The sequence below is a fragment of the Antechinus flavipes genome, chromosome 1 (genome assembly GCF_016432865.1).
Source record: "Antechinus flavipes isolate AdamAnt ecotype Samford, QLD, Australia chromosome 1, AdamAnt_v2, whole genome shotgun sequence".
NCBI lineage: Eukaryota > Metazoa > Chordata > Mammalia > Dasyuromorphia > Dasyuridae > Antechinus > Antechinus flavipes.
In genome coordinates this window covers 566,862,677-566,881,187 of record NC_067398.1, presented here as the reverse complement: position 1 = coordinate 566,881,187, position 18,511 = coordinate 566,862,677, and the positions used below count along the sequence as shown (strand labels likewise).

The 18,511-nt window shown below is 37.3% G+C and overlaps 1 protein-coding gene across 2 annotated transcripts in view; it reads left to right on the top strand.

Moving 5' to 3' along the window:
• The first annotated feature begins 2,144 nt into the window (after window positions 1-2,144).
• GMDS (GDP-mannose 4,6-dehydratase) overlaps window positions 2,145-18,511 on the top strand; it is a 741,335-nt gene continuing 724,968 nt past the window's right edge. The window contains exon 1 of one of the 2 annotated variants that reach the window (XM_051970786.1): window positions 2,145-2,599. In XM_051970786.1, the coding sequence (XP_051826746.1) occupies window positions 2,498-2,599 (102 nt within the window). In that variant the 5' untranslated portion in view covers window positions 2,145-2,497. The remainder of the gene's footprint in view (window positions 2,600-18,511) is intronic. The other variant, XM_051970785.1, reaches the window with a different exon arrangement.

Sequence of the window (18,511 nt, the reverse complement as noted above, 5' to 3'; positions counted from 1 at the left end):
TCATCTTATTCTTCTACTTCTTTCCTTTGCAAACTGATTTCTTACTTTATCTCTTTGCTGAAAATGCTCTCTCCAAAATTATCATTGATATCTTAATTGCCAATATTGATGCCTCTTCCCCTCCCCCAACTTCACCCTTTTTGATTTCTCTTGAAGCTCTTGACATATTGACTACCCTTACTAGCCGCTATCTATTCTCTGAGTTTTCATAACATTGGCCCTTGGGTCTTCCTTTACTTGTCTGACTGGACCTCCTTCAATACACCATCACTTATTATCATACCCATTAACTATTGGTATGTTCCAAATGAAGTTTCTGTCCAGGACCCTCTTCTCTTTCACTTGGTGACCACATTGGTTCATATTGGTTTAATTATATCATCTCTCTGCAGATGACTCCCAAATGCAGATACTCAACCCTGGATTCTTTTAGCTCCAGACTGCTTATTGGACATTTGGAGTTTTCTTGGGAAAGATACTGGAGTGATTTTCCCATTTTTATCCTTCAGTGAATTAAGGCAAACAAGTTAAATGACTTCTTACCTTCATGGGGATTGTAAGTATCTGAGGCTAGATTTGAGCTCAGGTCTTCCTGATTACAGACCCACTGAACTACCTAGATGCCTCCTCACCTCACATTACCTTATATCTTTTTTTTTGCATATATGAGTAGATAACATGTTGGTACATGTTTTCTTGTTAGAAAAAAAGTACCTTGTGGACAAGTACTGTTTCGTTTTTGTCTTTGCATTTCTAGCACAGATAATAGTGGTTGATAATGCTTAATGCAAGCTTATTGATTAATTGTGAAATCATTTTCAATCATGGTAGCATGATAGAGTGAAAAGAAAAATGAACTCCATTTGGAGCCTGAAAAGATGAATCCAATCCCCTATTTTCCATTTTCATTATCTGTCTTGGCTTAGTTAGCCATTCAACTTTTCAGATCTTCAGTTACCTTAGCTTTAAAATGAATGTAGTCCAATAGGCCTTTTCAATCTCCCAACTTCTTTCCTCCCTGACATATACCTTTATTCTTTCTAATGTATATCCTTTTAATTTAAGTGACTTAGAGCTTTGGTCTACAGGTGTGAAATTAAAATTACCAAGAACAATGGTAAAGAATTAAAAAGCCAGCCATATGTGGGTCACCAAATAACTCATGAACCCAGACATTTTTTCATTTTCAAGTTATAGGGAAAGAAAAATAGATACCTCCAAGACAAATTTTCAGGGATTATTTGTGAACCTTCATTATTATAAAGCCTGCCTTTGACACATAGATCTTTTTCAAAAAGAAACTATAGGAAGGTCATTCCCATTTTCCTCCAGGTCCCTTGGAATTCTCAAAAATCCCAAGTGCCAGATCTGAAGCTGGGTAGGAAGAATCTTGGAGGTCTAGTCCAGTCCCGATTTTACAGTGGAAGAAAATGAGTCCAACAGTGTCGTTGTGGCTTGCTCAAGGAACAAGCATGGCGATTAGCAGAAATGGGACCTGCAACAGCAAACTTTGAACGTATAATCCATGCTGTTACTCCTTGCACCAAAATGTGTATGGGGAGTAGGAGGCAGACATCTTCCATGAGGTGGCTTGGTAGCACAGAGGGTAGAGAGCTAGACCCAGCATCAGGAAGTTCAAATACCCTGTCAGACTTTTACTACCTGTGTAACCCAGAGCAAGTCACTAAATTTCCCTGTGGTCGGGACTCCTACAAAGTGCTTTGTGCGGCGTAAAGCTTGGCCATTAAAATTACAAATCATTCATGTTCGACCCCTTCTTTTTAGAGAAAAGCAAAGGAGGGTTTAAAAAAAGGACACCAAAAGGATGCTAACTTGGGGTCTATGCTCCCGTTCCTTAGAGCTCCCCTAAGTGGGTGTGACAGAACGGAGATCGGTGCTTCCGGTCTTCGTGTATCCTTCTGAGGTTCCCCTCCCACCACTATGGGTTCCAGAGGCGTCCCCGACTCTCCGCAGCAGTTCTCTCTCTTTCTCGCCTTCTCTTCCCTTTCCTCATTCCCTTTCATCCCCAGGCGCATGCGCAACTTCATGGCGGGATGAGGCGGAGTCAGGTGCAGGCAGGGCAGGGTCTCTCTTTATCCCCGCCTCCACAGCTGTGGCGGCTGAAGGATACAGGGTAGCTCCGCCCACTACGCTCTTTGCTCTTCGAAGGCTTTCCACAGCCTCGAGTAGGGGGGAAATGGGCGGGGCTTCGATGGACGTCGGTGGGTGACGCAAATGACGTAAGGGTCGGCAGAACCCGCCGCTCTGTCCCCTCCCCTCTAGACACCCCTTTTCCCCTCCCTCCCCTGTCAGTGTCTGGCTGTGGGCCGGGCTCTGTGATCTTGGCGGCGCGGGCACCCTAAGCCCTCTCCTCCCCCTCCTCTTCCTTATCCTGCCCCTCCCCCTCCTCTAGGCTGCTCACACCCCCCCGCAGGCACACACGTTGTGTCCCCACTGCCCCCCAGGTGTTCGCATTCCTCTCCAACCCTCGAGAAACATGGCACAAGACCGGGGACGTTGCCCAAGCGACCGGGGCGACGGGGATAGCGAGATGGACAAGTCCAGGAAGGTGGCTCTCATCACCGGCATCACCGGGCAGGTGAGAGTGCTCGCGAGGGTACTGGAGGGACGCTGGGAGCGCCAGCGAGTGTGGGAGGGAGAGAGCGACCCAAGCGCGGGGAGATTGCTGCACATGGATGAGTCGGCTGTCCTTGCGCTGGCTTGCGGTTTCCAGGAGGTCCCAGAAAGGTGTCAGTGGCTAGAGAGGTGTGATGGTATAATGGTGTTACCTGCACTTTGATAGTTCCGTCTGCTTGTTGGGCTGCTTGTCTCCCTTCTCCGTGCGGGACAAGGCTTTGGGGATGTGTGTCCTGTGGCTGATTTCCTGGTGTGTGTGCCCGAGTACCTGTCCACACATCTTGATAGCTGCCACGAGCCTCCTTCACCTTCTAGGCACTTCTTAGCAGTTCTCCAGGAGAGAACAGGTGGCTGGCTGTGCTTAGGTATGGATGGAGAAGCCGGATTCTGGATCCTTAGCGCCAGCGTACTTTTTTTTTTTTTTTTTTTTTTTTTTTTGACACTTGGCATGCGAAGTGCTTACTGCACGCAAAAACTTGAACATTTCCTTCTTATTTCCCTGGCTGGGTCTCCTGAAAGGTGAAAGAACCCAGAAAGCAGTGTTTGCAGAACAGGTCAGGTTTTCAAATGGTGTTTTTTAAAAGTGAATTCCTTCATTATTGTATTACTGTCAATTTTGAAGTGGATTTCCCTGGCCAATATAAAAGTGAGGAGAGAATCTTATCTCAGGAAGATCTAAAGTAACTAAATGAACATTTATTCATTCAATGATGGTCTTGAAGGTTGAAAACCCATGCTGAGACAATTGACTTGTGGCCTATTGAGGAAAGGCAGTAATAAGATTCCTTCTTTGCAATGTGGCATTAGCTTGTTGACATTCACCTCCCAAACTTGTTTTATGTCTTATCAGATGTAATTTAGCACCATATTAGCTGTATTTTTAAGAAGCTTGTTCATTTTTCTTCTCCAGTAAAAATGTATAGGTTTCTTGTTATGTGTTCCTGGACAGCTGCATTATATTCACAAAAGTCCCATCACTTAGCAAAGAAAAATAGATACAGCAGGATAACAAACATGCAGGCATGAAATAAGGCACATGTGTTCAAATATGGCCTCAGACACTAGTTATATGATCCTATACAAGCCACTTTAACGTCTGCCTGCCTCAGTTTCCCTTTTTGTAAAATAGGAATGATAATAGTTCTGTTGTGAGGATCAAATGAGATAATTGTAAAACCCTTGGCATGATAAATGCTCCATAAATATTTATTATTATTATTATTAGAATATGTATTGAGATTTAAGACTAATCCATAGAAAGCAATGTGGTATAGTCTTTCCAGACCACTAGATTGAAAAATCAGAAAACTCAAGAATGAGATCCTAGCCCTTTCATTTAACTAGCTGTTTAACCTACCATATGTAACTATTGGCATAACCATAGAATAAGCAAAAACACTTCAAGGCCATGAGTCTCATTTTCCTTAGCTGCTCTAGATGAACTCCAATATAGTTTTGGCTATGTAATTCTTTGGTTTTTATTCTCACACTTTAAATAGTCAAGCTTGCCCAAAATTTTAGACATTTATATGCCTGATTTTACTGAAGGCAGCTAGTTAAGCATAGCTGATTAGAAAGGCACATAGTGGTAAGAAACTTAAACTGAGAATCAGAAAACTGAACTTGAAATAAAGGAAATAAGGTGAACAGTTAAAGGCCTATTACACAAACTGTCTTTTTTTCTTTTGATTGACCTCCAGATTAATTTTTTGGTTAGTTTTTCAGTTGTAGATTAGAACTGCAATTCAGATGATGCCTTTTAAGATACCACATAAAATTAGTAGTGATTACTAGAGTCAGGGAATTAATTGAGGTGTTAAAATTAAAAAGGCACTATTAAGCTGAATAGTAGAGGGTTAGAAATAGAACCCTATTTACAGCTGTGAAAATAATCCTTTGCCAGCTTCTGTGTGGTAGGAGGATGACTTTCTTTCAGTTTATCATGTTTACTGCTAACCAGACTAATTAATAGAATCATAGGATTCTAAGGAACTTAGAGGTCATCTATTCCATCATGCTCTATAAGTGATAAAACTGAGGCTCAGAAAGAGATTTCTTCAAAGGTCAAATACTAGAATCACAGACAAAGTTGGAAGGAATTTTAGAGATCTCTATTTCCATGCCTCATTTTATAAACAAAGGAAATTAGGAAGGAGAGAAATGTATTTATTAATCATTATGTGCCAAATACTGTGCCAAGCATTGGCAATACAAATAAAAACATAAAAGACAGACTGTTTTTATTCTCCAGCAGCTTACATTCCATTGAGGTAAAACAACATATAAAAGAGAACTTGGAATACAGGCAAAGGAAAAGAATGAAAGCTTACTTGGACCCTTTCATGAAATGGATACTCCATGAATGGGAGAGGGGGACCTTTCAGAGGGATGGTTCAGAACAAGAAGACTTGACGTGTTGCTTCAGGGCAGTAAGTCCCAGGTGCTGAGGGAAATCCTGATCCATATTTCAGTTGATGCATGACTTTGAAGTCTGGAAGTCCCAAACTAGACCCCAAAGAGGTTAATTCACTAGTTTATAGGTTATATCTCTACTGAGGTTTGAACCAAGTCCTTTGACCACAAAGCCAGTGTTCTTGGCTTCCTTTCATTTTATTTATTCCTATGTTTAAAACTATTGTGGCACCATTTCCTTGGTTTCAAAGGTCTTCCATAACATGTCTATCTCATGTTTCCAATTTTCCATAAACATAAAAAAAGTTTATGCTCATAGTGTGTGATGAGCATGTTCTCATGTTTACAACATGCATTGTCTGCTTTAATCAGGAGAATCTTCTCAGTGTTTCCCCAAAGCTCCTGCTTCTCTAGAAGCCTTTGCTTATGTAATGCCCTTTTCTTTCTTCCAGGATAGAGCCTCTCTTCTCCATGAAGTTTTTAGGACGTCTGTCCTCTCTGATAACTTTAGACCTTATTTTGTGTCATGGAATTTAGAACTTCATTATGTTTTTTATTATCTTTACCATTTTTTTTTTTCTTTTTGGTCTCCTCTATTTGATTGTAAGCTAGTGGCCAGAAAAATTTTAAATGCTAAATAGATACTTGTTGATTGCTTTTCTTGATTCTTTATAAATATTTTCTATTTTGGTAGTTCCCAACTCAGAAGCTAAGTATTCCTTGAGCTGTAGAATTATTTTAAAGTATCATCAACACTTATTTCCTTTTGAGAGGTAATTTTAAAAATACAACAATAGCTTTTTATTTTTAAAATACATGCAAAGATAGTTTTCAGCATTCACCCTTACAAAACTTTGTGTTCCAAAATTTTCTCTTTCTCCTCCCTCCCCTAGATAGCAAGTAATCAAATATAGGTTAACCATGTACAATAATTCTAAACATATTTCCACATTTAACATGTTGCATGAGAAAAATCACCTCAAAAAGGGAAAAAAATGAGAAAGAAAAAAAAGCAAACAAATAACAATAAAAAAGGTGGAAAATACTATGTTGTGATTCATGTTCAGCCCCCATAATCTTCTCTCTGGATGCAGGTGGTTCTCTACATTGGAACTGATCTGAATTACCTCATTGTTGAAAAGAGTCAAGTCCATCACAGATGATCATTACATAATCTTGTTGCTAATCCCTTGGTTCGACTCACTTCACTTAGCATCAGTTCATGTAAATCTTTTCAGGTTTTTCTGAAATCAGCCTGCTCATCATTTCTTATAGAACAATAATCCATTACATTCATATACCATAATTTATTCAACCATTCCTCAACTGATGGGCATCTACGTTCTTTGCCATTACAAAAAGCTGTTACAAACATTTTTGCACATATGGATCCCTTTCCCTCCTTTAAGACTGGGCTATAGACCCAGTAGAAACACTAGTGGATCAAAGAGTACGCACAGTTTGATAACCCTTGGGAATAGTTCTAAATTGTTCTCTAGAATAGTTGGATCAGTTCACAGCTCCAGCAATGTGTCTCAGTTTTCCCACATTCCTTTCAACATTTATCATTTTCTTTTCCTGTCATCTTAAGTCAATTTTATCTCACATCTCTTCTAAGCACGTGAGTGCTTTATTGTCTCTCTCTTCTGGTTCTGTTCTGTTTTTCTAATTAAATCTGAAAAGGTTATACCCTCAGTTTACAGATGAGGCATGTATGAATTGTAGTTGTGATTAGAAGGAATTCAATTCCTTTATGCATTGAAAACTTCAAATGAAGAAACTTGTTCTACCAATGCAGATCTCATAGCAGACCAGGCACTGGACTTAGAATCAGGAAGATATGAATACAGTCCTCTCCTCTGAAATGAAATAGTGGTGGAGTTTTGGACAAATCACAACCTCTCTGTGCTTGAGAGGTTGTGAATACAAATTCTTTCACTATGTCTTAGATTTCAGGTAACTAGCTTAATATTTTCTCTGAACTTCAGATGTTATATCTACCATCATCATAATTGTTTAGCATTTATATAGTACCTTAAGGTTTGCAAAGTATTTCCCAAGTAAATCATTTGATCCTCATAGTCCTGGGAAGTTGAAATTATTTTTATTTTATAGATGAGGAAACTGATTTAGATAGATTAACTGACTTGCTTAGGGGCAATAACTGGTGTCTGAGACTTGATTTTTGAATTTTGGTCTCCTGGACTCTAGGCCCAACCAGCATTCTATTCACTGTGCAATGGACAAAATGATCTCTAAGGTTTTTTTCCAGGTTTAAATGATCCCTAAATTCTTTCCAGATCTAAATCTATGATCTGATAAAACTGTAGCCCGGAAAGGTTGTGAACTGTTTAAGAATACAACCTATCTGCTGGCAAAAAGGACTAGAATACAGGTATTTTGACTTCCAGTTCAGTATGCTTTCTACTTTATCATGGTAGCTCATTATGTTATGGTATTTTCTTTCCTCCCTATTTTTATAGGGAGAGCACTAGTCCATGCCAACTTACCCATTGAGAAATAGTATGGTGTGGTGGGTAGAGAATAAGGAAGACCAGGGCTCAAGCTCTTCCTTTGTCATCAGTTAACTATGTAACCCTGGACAAGTCATTGTGATATGGCTGTTGGAGATTCAAATGTTATTCAGGTTCAGATAATATGCTTTAGAAGAAGCACCACAATTTGGGGTCAAGTGAAGAATTCATAATGGTCTTTAGCAAATGGCAGGTTTATTTAGGGAAGAGGTTACAGACAAAAATAAGGGATATATAGACACCAGGAATGGTGCATATGAAATAGTGGGAGAGTATATGAAAGATAAATTCCTCAGTGGAACTCAAGATTATGTAGTAGAAAGGGAGCATCCCATGGGGTTGGGCATGTCCTTAGCTGGCAGGCCAAATCCTGAAAAGGACTTAGCACCCTAAAGGAAGAGAAGTGGGATTGAGAAGCATGGTGGAGCTAGGGGAGATACTCTGAGGCATGGGGGAGGGGTAAAGGTCAAGATACCACAGTATCTAGAGCCTAGTGGCTGCCTGATCCAAAGGAGGGCAGTGGCCCTGGGCTGGGTCATAAGTAATTTAGGCTCAGGGACTTGATTTAACTTTGATTTCTGACTAGATTACCTCCAGAGGGTGGTACCATGGAACTAAACTGATTATCTAAGCCTTCTTTCTACTCGCCTCTGGGAATAATTTTTATCAATTCTTCCGTTTGTCTCTGCCCAATACACCCACCAAAGGGGACCTCATAATTGAATTTCCCCAGTATCTGGGGAAGACTATAAAATCTAAATCATAGGTTCATAGATTTAGATCTTGAGGTGATTTCGGAGATCATTGAGTTCAACCCCTCATTTTCTAGACAGGAAACTGAAGCACAGAGAGATTGTGACTTGTCCAAAACTCCATATTTAATTTCAGAGGAGAGGACTACCTACACTCATGTCTTCCCGATTCTAAGCCCAGTGCCTGGTCTGCTATGAGATCTGCATTGGTAGAACAAGTTTCTTCATTTGAAGTTCTCAATGCATAAAGAAATCACAGATCTGGGCTCAAATCCTCTCCACAAAGAAAACATTTTTATTCTTCTAGTTTTAAACCTATCCTTTAGTCTGTCTTCTCAACAATCAAAACCATAATTGACATCAGAAACTGGACCTGACTTTTTTTTTAAATGCAACTCTCTCTTCTCCTAATGCTTCTTTTTCTTTGTTTCTTTAATTCTCTAATTGACCTTGTGTTTTTCCTTAAGTGCCTCCCCCCATTCTTTGTTATTCTTTTTGCCAGCCATATTTTTAATACAGAGAATGCTTTCTTTTTTCTCTTTAAATTGAACATTTCTTCTTTAAACTTAGCGTCCATTTACTTCTTCTATAAAGTATCTCTAGACTAATAAAACCAGGCCATAATTTACCTGTGATTACTCCCTTAGCGTTTGTGTATATTCAATTGTTGGCCATGCATTTGTTTATCAATTGTGTATCTTTGGAGATAGACCACTGAATGAAATTATAAGCTGCTATTGGGCGGAGACTACATCTACTTGTTGTTGATTATATGCAGTGCTCCACAAATAATAGGTTCATAGCAAATGTTTGCTCATTGAGGTTCATCAAAATCACTGTAATAATTTATTCATCTGTAATGTCTTTTCTGAACTCCAGATATACCTTTTGAAATTTAGGAATATCCCCAAACCATCACAAATTTAACATGTTTGAAATGGAATATTTACTTATTGTGTGGGACAAGATCACCGGCTCAACTAAATCAAATAAATTAAGGAGATTTCTCAAGCGCAAAAGCAGAAAGGAATTTTCTTATGAGAGAAAGGGTGTCTCCTTCCCCACAAGCAGGTAGGCAAGGAGAGGCAGACAAGGAGATGCAAGGCTCAGTTAACAGGCAAGAATTATATAGGTGCCTGGTCTAACATTCCTTATAGGCTTGATCTTTGCCCTGATTAGACCAGGACAAATGACCTTACATCCTAAGGTATAAATGAGAAAAAAGTTTCAACCCAACCACATCTTTAGGATTATTAAATTACTTTACATGGGAGTTTCTTTGCCAAAGTGGCCCCAACTTAGTCTTACAAGGAAAAGATCCCATTCCTTGTAAGCCACGTGATTTTTGGAGAAAGAAACCTGGCCCTGGAACATAGTCTGCTTTCTTTCTTTAAAAAAAAAAAAAATTATTATAGCTTTTTATTTACAAGATATATGCATGGGTAATTTTTCAGCGTTGATAATTGCAAAACCTTTTGTTCCAATTTTCCCCCTTCTTGCCCCACCCCCTCCCTCAGATGGCAGGTTGACCAATACATGTAAAATATGTTAAAGTGTAAGTTAAATACAATATATGTATAAGTGTCCATACAGTTACTTGCTGTACAAAAAGAATTGGACTTTGAAATAGTGTACAATTAACCTGTGAAGGAAATCAAAAATGCCGGTGGACAAAAATAGAGGGATTGGGAATTCTATGTAATGGTTCATAGTCATTTCCCAGAGTTCTTTCGCTGGGTGTAGCTGCTTCAATTCATTACTGCTCCATTGGAACTGATTTGGTTCTCACATTGTTTTTTTTTTTTTTTCTTTTCTAATTTATATTGTTTCTTTTCTTTATTTTTTTTAAATAGCTTTTTATTTACAAGATATACGTATGGGTAATTTTACAGCATTGACAATTGCCAAACCTCTTGTTCCAATTTTTCCCCTCCTTCCCCCCATCCTCTCCCCTACATGGCAGGATGACCAGTAGATATTAAATATATTAAAGTAAAAATTAGATCCACAATAAGTATACATGACCAAACCGTTATTTTGCTGTACAAAAAGAATCGGATTCTGAAATATTGTACAATTAGCCTGTGAAGGAAATCCAAAATGCAGGCAGTTAAAAATATAGGGATTGGGAATTCAACATAATGGTTCTTAGTCATCTCCCAGAGTTCTTTCCCTGGGTGTAGCTGGTTCAGTTCATTACCACTCTATTGGAACTGATTTGGTTCATCACATTATTGAAGAGGGCCACATCCATCAGAATTGATCATCATATAGTATTCTTGTTGAAGTATATAATGATCTCCTGGTCCTGCTCATTTCACTCAGCATCAGTTCATGCAAGTCTCTCCAAGATTTTCTGAAATCATCCTGCTGGTCATTTCTACACAGTCTACTTTCACTCAATTTTTAGAACACTGTCTCCTTCTTGTGAGACAGATTTCACAGTTTACTTCATTCACTATGCCTTTTCTAAACTTCCCTCTTTCTGTTAAAGGTATCTGACATTATCACTATCCTACTTACCCAGGTTTACCACCGTAGAGTCACTCTCTACTCTTTTTTCTTTCCCATTCCCAATATTTGATTAATTGCTAAACCTTATAAATTTTATGGCTGTAATGTCCATTTAATTTCTCTCCTTTCTATTTGTAGGACTACCACCTTGGTTTAGCCCCTTATCACCTTTTGCCTGGTTTATTGAAATAATTTCATTAGTCTCACTGTATCCCATTTCTCCATTTTCAGATTCACTTTTCATGCAACTTGTCATGCAAAATAATCTTCCTAAAACATGTTTGATCACATCACTCCCCTCTTTAAGAAATTTTAATGAGCTCTTCGCCTCTGTTGGTGCTAGGATAAAATATTTACTCCTCAGCTTGACATTTCAAGGTTTTCACTCTGGTTCTTTCCAGCTTGCCTTTCCACATTTATTTTATGTTAATAACCTTTTTGCATTTTTCCTTTAATCTAAATTTGTCTCCTGGTTGTTCCAAAACTTGGCATTTCATCTTCAGTCTTTAAATATTTATATAGGCCTTTCTTCTTATCTCTACCAATTAGAATCTATTATTTTTCCTATAGGCTCAGGTCTAGTGTCTCTTCTCATCTTTCCTGATCTCCCCAGTTGTTAGTACTCTGTCCTTCAAATTATATTGTATCCAGTCCTACCTCTATAGAACATAAGTTCATTGAGGACTCCTGGCTATCTTCAAATTACCACTTTCTACAGGAAAGCTTTCCTAATTCCTCTTAATTGTATTACCTTTCTTCTGTTGATAATCTCCTATTTATCCCATACATAGCTTGTTTGTACTTACTTGTTTTACTTGTCATGAGACTGTGAGTTTTTCAAGAACTGGGGACTGCCTTCCTTTTTTTTGTATTTCCAGTGCTTAGCACAGTATCTGGCACATAATAGAATCCTGATAAATGCTTGTTGATTATCCTTATGCTTGGAAGATTACCCTGAGATCAGGGAGGTGATGCCATAACATGCAGGTGAATTCGATTTAAGTGAGGGAGAGCTGTGCAAGATCATTACTCTTGCTTTCTTCTCCTGAATCATGTAGGGCCAGTGGCTAGATATAGATCACTATGCTTGGAAATAGCTCTAGATAAAGTGGGAGACCTTGGTCTTTTAAAATTAAGGTCTTTAACTGGTTTCAATTTGACTGAGGGAACCACCCATTCTGTGATTAAGACTAAGTAAGAAATAAATGAGGCAAAGAATGACCTTTTCTACCTAGTTAAAAAAGAAAAATCAATCTGGGAGGGGAAGACTTTCAGGGTTTCTGGCCAAAAGAGAAACATATGCTATTTGCATTCATTCTGGGTTTGTCTGGGCCCAACTGAGACTAAGTGGGCTTTGTCTAGGACCTTTTGTTGGTCTACGTTAGATAGAGTGATTTGAGTTTAAGGCTTGCTCCTTAAGAAAAAAAATCAAACTAGTGAACCCCAGATGTCATGTGAGGTTTCCATGATCAAAATTTATATTCCTTTGGGCAGAGCACCCATAGGAAGATAAAGTAAAGAAAAGAAAGGAAGAAAAAAGAAAAAAAAAGGAAGAAGGAAGAGAGAAAGAAAAAAAAGGAAGAAAGGAAGAAAGATTGTGTTGCTCAGTCCTTACTGAGGTAGTGTATTTGTCCTTTGTTCTGGAAATAACCCTGAGCACCAGGGAGTTGATGCCATGACATTCAAGTGATTTGGATCGAAGTGAGGGAGGGTGCAAAATCCCAGCCTCATATTCTCCTCCCTAATAAATTTGTATAGACTGATGTTGTAGATATTTCATTTTTGTCTTTATATCTCCTGAGTCTAACCTAGTGCCTTAATAGTTGATACTAAATAAAGTCTTCTTGAATGAATGAACATGCTTCCTATTTTTTTTTTTTTTTTTTTTCATGCTTCCTATTTATATGCAAGGAATTGTGCATGGTGCTGTGGAGAATATTAAGGGACCCAAGGTGATCTTGATGAGATTTGAGGTAGACATCAAATGATGACATTGAAATCTGGCACTAAATGTTGGGGTTTGGTTATGTGATAAATTCACAATAACCTTTCTTTTTGTCAAATTGTATTTTTATGTATGGGATAGTATCTGAACTGGCTCTTCCTGGTACCTAGACAGCTCTCTACCTAGTATTGCAAACTTCACATAGTTTACCCAAGCTAAAGTTCTACCCTCATGCTGTTTTTTGACGTGGAAGATTTCTGAGGGCTATGCTCTAGGAGTTTCTATATAATTGGAAAAGCTTCTGTACGAGTCACAGGATAGATTGTATGCCCATCTTTGAAATACTAGCCTAGTTTAATTTAGAGAGCCTCATGACCAGGAATTGGATGATTTCTTTCGTCTCAACATCTTGAGGCAGGTTGTGGAAAGAGTAGCAAAAGGGCTTATCTTTGTTGAAGACGAGAAGATTAATAGAAACTGGACAGCTGATTGTGTTGGATGGGGATATTAGTCAGTCCCCTAGCATTTATTAAGCAATAACTATTTGCCAGGCTCTGAATCAAGCACTGAGGATACAAAGAAAGATAAAAACATGGTCCCTAACCAAAAGATCACATTTAATAGGGAAGACAACATATACATAACTATGTACTTACAAGATATGTACAGTATAAATGGAAGGTAATTTCAGAAGGAGGGTGCTAACAGTAGGTGGCTAGGATAGGCTTCTTGGATAAAGGTGGGATTGGATCTGACTCTTGAAGGAAGCCAGGAGGTAGAGGGAAGGAAGAAGAGCCTTTCACAAATGGAAGACAAATAATGAGAAGGTACAGCATTGGGAGATGGAGGGTCATCTGGAAAGAATAGCGAGAAGGTCAATGAAGTATAAGAAAACTAAATAGGTACAAAGGGACTAGGTAGTGAAGGACTTTAAAACTCAAACTGAGGATTTTATATTTGATCCTGGAGATAATAAAGAATCACTAGATTGACTAAATAGGAAGATGACAAAGTTAGATCTGTAGTTTAGAAAGATTGTTGGTTGTCAAGATCAGAATGAAGGACAGAATGCAGTGGGGAGAATTTTGACATAGGGAGACTAAACACAGGGCTGTTAGTCCATGGGTAGGCATGCCTGCACCAAGGCATGACAGGACTTGGTAATATATTGGATTGTGGATGGGTGAGTGTGAGTGAGAAGCTGAGGATGACACTGAGGATGTGAACCTGGATATTGGAAAGGAGCTGGTTTATTTAAGGGTAATAGAAAAGTTGGAAAAAAAGAGGAAGATTTAGGAGTGAGAAACATTGAGTTTTGTTTGCAACATACTTGCTTCTGGAATATCCAGTTTGACATGATTGTAGTATGAGACTAGAAGTCAGGAGAGAAGTTAGGGCTGAATAAATAGATCTGGGACTCATCTGCATAACTATAATACTTTAACCCTGGGGAATTGACAATACCAAGGGAGACCAAATAGAAGGAGGAGAAAAGACTACTTGTGATGCATATGTTTAGTGGACATTACCTCAAGGAAAATTGAGGAGACTATTAGAATGTTCAGGCAAACTGGGGGAGAACCAGAAGACATCAGTGTCACAAAAACCTCCTTCTTCCTCTTCCCCCTTCTCTTCCACTTCCTCTTCCTCTTTTTCTTTCTCCTCTTCTTTCTCCTCCTCTTCCTTCCTCCTCCTCTTCTTCCTTCTTCATCTTCCTCCTCTTCTCTCCTCCTCTTTCTCCTGCTCTTCCTTCTCTTTTTTCTTCTTCCTCTTCCAAGAAGAATGATTTTTGGACAGGGAAGAATAGAACAAAATGATTAATAGGGATTTGAAAGCTCGGACTGAGAAAATAAGAGAAAACCAAGGAGTATTTAAATCAGATGGACTACATTCAGGGTTATGGAAGAAATGGAGATGTGAATGCTGAGCTTTTTATTAGTGATCTTTGAAAAATGGTCAAGAATTGGAGAGGTTTCTTGCTATAGAGGAGAGCTTTGGAAATGATTAAAAAAAATTGGAGTTTGGCTTTGTAAGGAACCATTCCCTTATTAATATGTTCTAAAACTGTGCTAGTAATTTCCAGCTTTCTGGCTTACATATAGTTTTAAGACTCTAGTTTATCTTTTTTTTTTTTTTTAAACTTCAGACATTATTTGCTCTTCACATCTGTCAGTTAGTAGCTAGTCAACCATGGAATGTTTTGGGTTTTATTATCTATAAAATGAGAAGGTTGGGTTAGATAGTCTCTTTAAGATTTCTTCCAATTCTAAACCTACCATTCTTTGATTGGTAAATTATTATCCTGATTTTTCAGAAAAAGAAAGAAAGAAAGAAAGAAAGAAAGAAAGAAAGAAGGTGGAGTCATCAAATTGTACAATATTAAGCTGGAATTAAATTCCAGGAGAAATCTACAACATATGATTAAAGAAGTAGTATGTGAGTATTTCAAAAAGAAAGTGCTAAAAGCCAGATTGGATTATCAAGGATATTTGTGATTAGTATTTTTTGTCCAGATTACTGAACTGGTAGTTTAAAGGACTGCCATACATACAAAATAACATTTCAAACAAACGTTTTTCAGTGTCCCTCATGTTGTACTTGTGGAAAGATGGATCAGTGATCCTGCAAATGTGGGTTTTAGATACCTAAAGTTCTCTGAGAACTCTTCAGTGGGTCTTTGAGCACAAAGCTATTTTTATAATAATACAAAAACATTATTGACCCGTTTAAAAACTTTTCCCTTTTCCAGCTACATGTATGTGAGATAGATATATATGTATATATATATATATATATATATATATATATATATATATATACACACACATATATATATATGTACATGTATATAAACACACACACACAAAATGCCAGATCTTTTACATATACTTCAAAACAATGTATTGTAGCAGATTAAACATAGAAGCAAATAGGAAATCTAGATGTCATCTCTAAAGCTATACATTAGGCAAATTTTCAATAATATGTAAAATTATGCCTCTCATTACTTTTTTGTTTTGGAAAATAAATATTTTTCATAAAAATATGCTTTTAATTTTAACATAATAGATTCATTATTGCTGTTTTAAAATGAATCAGTAAGTACATATTTTATAAAATTATCAGTTTCAAGTTCTAATATAGTATGTAGTGATAGATATAGCTAGAAGTTTCCAGTAAATGTCTTTTTGGTTCATTGTACTGATTCCACACTTTTAAGTTCAACCTGCATTGTTAACATTTTTTCCATCATTTTCTTAAGGTTATACAACCAATTAAAAAGCTTTACAGAGATTTGTACCATTTGCCAATTTCCAAAGTGCAAATGTGCATTTTGAAAATTTAACAATCAGGTCTTTAGTTTAAACTGACTCTAGCCACATAAACAAAAACTCATTGGGCTCTCCAGATATTTTTAAAGAATATAAAAGGGTCCTAAGACCAAAAAGTTTGAGAACCATAAATTAGATGACATTAGGACTTAGAATTTGTTGATTGACCAAACTCATAAAAATTCCTAAAAGCCAATGTTAACTTGGAGGAAAATTTTTTGAGGTATCCCCAAGGATCTTTCCTTAGGTGCCATTCACATTTGTTATCTTTATGAAGACATAATTGTCATGCTTTTTAAGTTGGGAGAGATGACTGGTATGCACAGTGACAGTATCAGGATCTAAAAGAATTATAACACAATTGATTGTGGGCTTGACCTAATAGGTTAAAATTTCATAGAGATAAATAAAATATATTTTAAATTTTTTAGATAACTTTATTTTCAAAACACATGCAGATAGTTTTCAACATTTACCCTTGTAAATGTTCCACATTTTTCTCCTTCTCTTCCCTCCCTTCCTCCCCCAGACAATGAATAATCCAATATAGATTAAACATGTGTAAAATTAAAAAAAATTAATATTTTATTTTTCCAATTACATATATAGTTTTCAACATTCATTTTTATAATATTTTGAGTTTCAAATTTTTCACCCTTCCTTCTCTTAACTTTTTCCTGACATCAATCAATGTAATATAAATTATATATGTACAGTCATTTTAAACATTTCCATATTGACCTGTTGTGAAAGAAAAATCAGAACAAAAGGAAAAAACCACGAGAAAAAAGAAAGCAAACAAAAGAAGATGAAAATAGTATCCTTTGATCCACACTCAGGTTCCATAATTCTCTGGATGTGGATGGCATTTTTTAACCCGAGTCTATTAGAATTGTCATGGATCATTGTATTGCTGAGAAGAGCTAAGACTATCATAGTTGATTATCACGTAACCTAGCTTGTTACTGTGTTTTCTTTCTTCTGCTCAATTTTCTCAGTATCAGTTTATTATGTAAGTCAGCATACTCATCAATAAATATAATCTCTTATACCCAAGTTCTAAAAACTAACTTTACAAAACTTCATGGGGGAAAATCTTTTAGAGAGTTTGGTAGACATAGGGTCTTGTGATATAGTAGTCCCAAGAAGCTAATGGAATCTGATTGTACATTAAGAGGTATAATGCCCAGTAGGAGGAGGCCTAGAAGAGAGTACCACAGTAATCTGACAGATCGTACCACATTTGGAATCTTATGTTGATCAGTATTGTGTGCTACATTTTCTTAATTGCAATGATATTCTGGAATATGTCATGCCAAGCCAGTTGAGCAGTGGCATTCAGGTACCTTGTGGGAGCAGGAATGAGTGAGGTATAATCACCACTAGCAGGACTTTTCCTCTAACTCCCTTACAGCGAGGCTTATTACCTATGAGTAAGAATATCCTCTATGTCTCTGGCCTTGCCTCAGTCTGGCTTGCTGCTGTGGAGCTATGTCAGAGGAAAGCTCATCACCATCTTTATCTAGCAAAGCAGCTTTCTTCTCTTCAGCAACCTCAATTACTGAAGATTTGTTTTATGCAATAAGGTTCTTGGCTCTTTTGGAAACAGATGGTTTTTTTTTCACTAGAGATGAATATATATTTTTAATAATAGCTTTTTTATTTTCAAAACACAAGATAGTTTTTAACATTCACTCTTGCAAAATCTTGTATTCCAAAATTTTTTTCCTCCTTCCTCTCTCCCCTTCCCTAGATAGCAAGTAATCAAATATAGGTTAAACATGTGCAATTCTTCTAAACGTATTTCTACATTTATCATGCTGCACAAGAAAATCAGATTAAAAAGGAAAAAAAAGGAGAAAGAAAAAACCAAACAACAATCATCTATGTTGTGATCCATATTCAGTCTCCATAGTCCTCTTTCTGTTTGCAGATGATTCTCTCCATCACAAGACTATTGGCCAGAATCACCTCATTGTTGAAAAGAGCCAAGTCCATCACAGTTGATTATCACATAATCTAGTTGTTGCTGTATACAGTGTTCTCTGGATTTTACTCACTTCACTCAAGGGTTAGGTTAGTTCGAGGAAAACTCTCCAGGTCTTTCTGAAATCATCCTGCTGATTTGTTTCTTACACAGAACAATAAAAATAATGGAGATGATTTTAATAGGATATATTTTTGCATCAGTTTTATCTCTTCTCCATTTCAAACAAATTGTAATCAGTACAAAAGAATGAAGTTGAACATATAGAGTGCTGCATTTGAAAAACAATAAGAAATTCAGGACCATTAAGAAATCCATAGCTTTGGGAACAGGGAGGTGATAGTCCATTGTATTTACTCTGTCAGATCTCATCTGTAGTATTATTCTTAGTTCCAGAC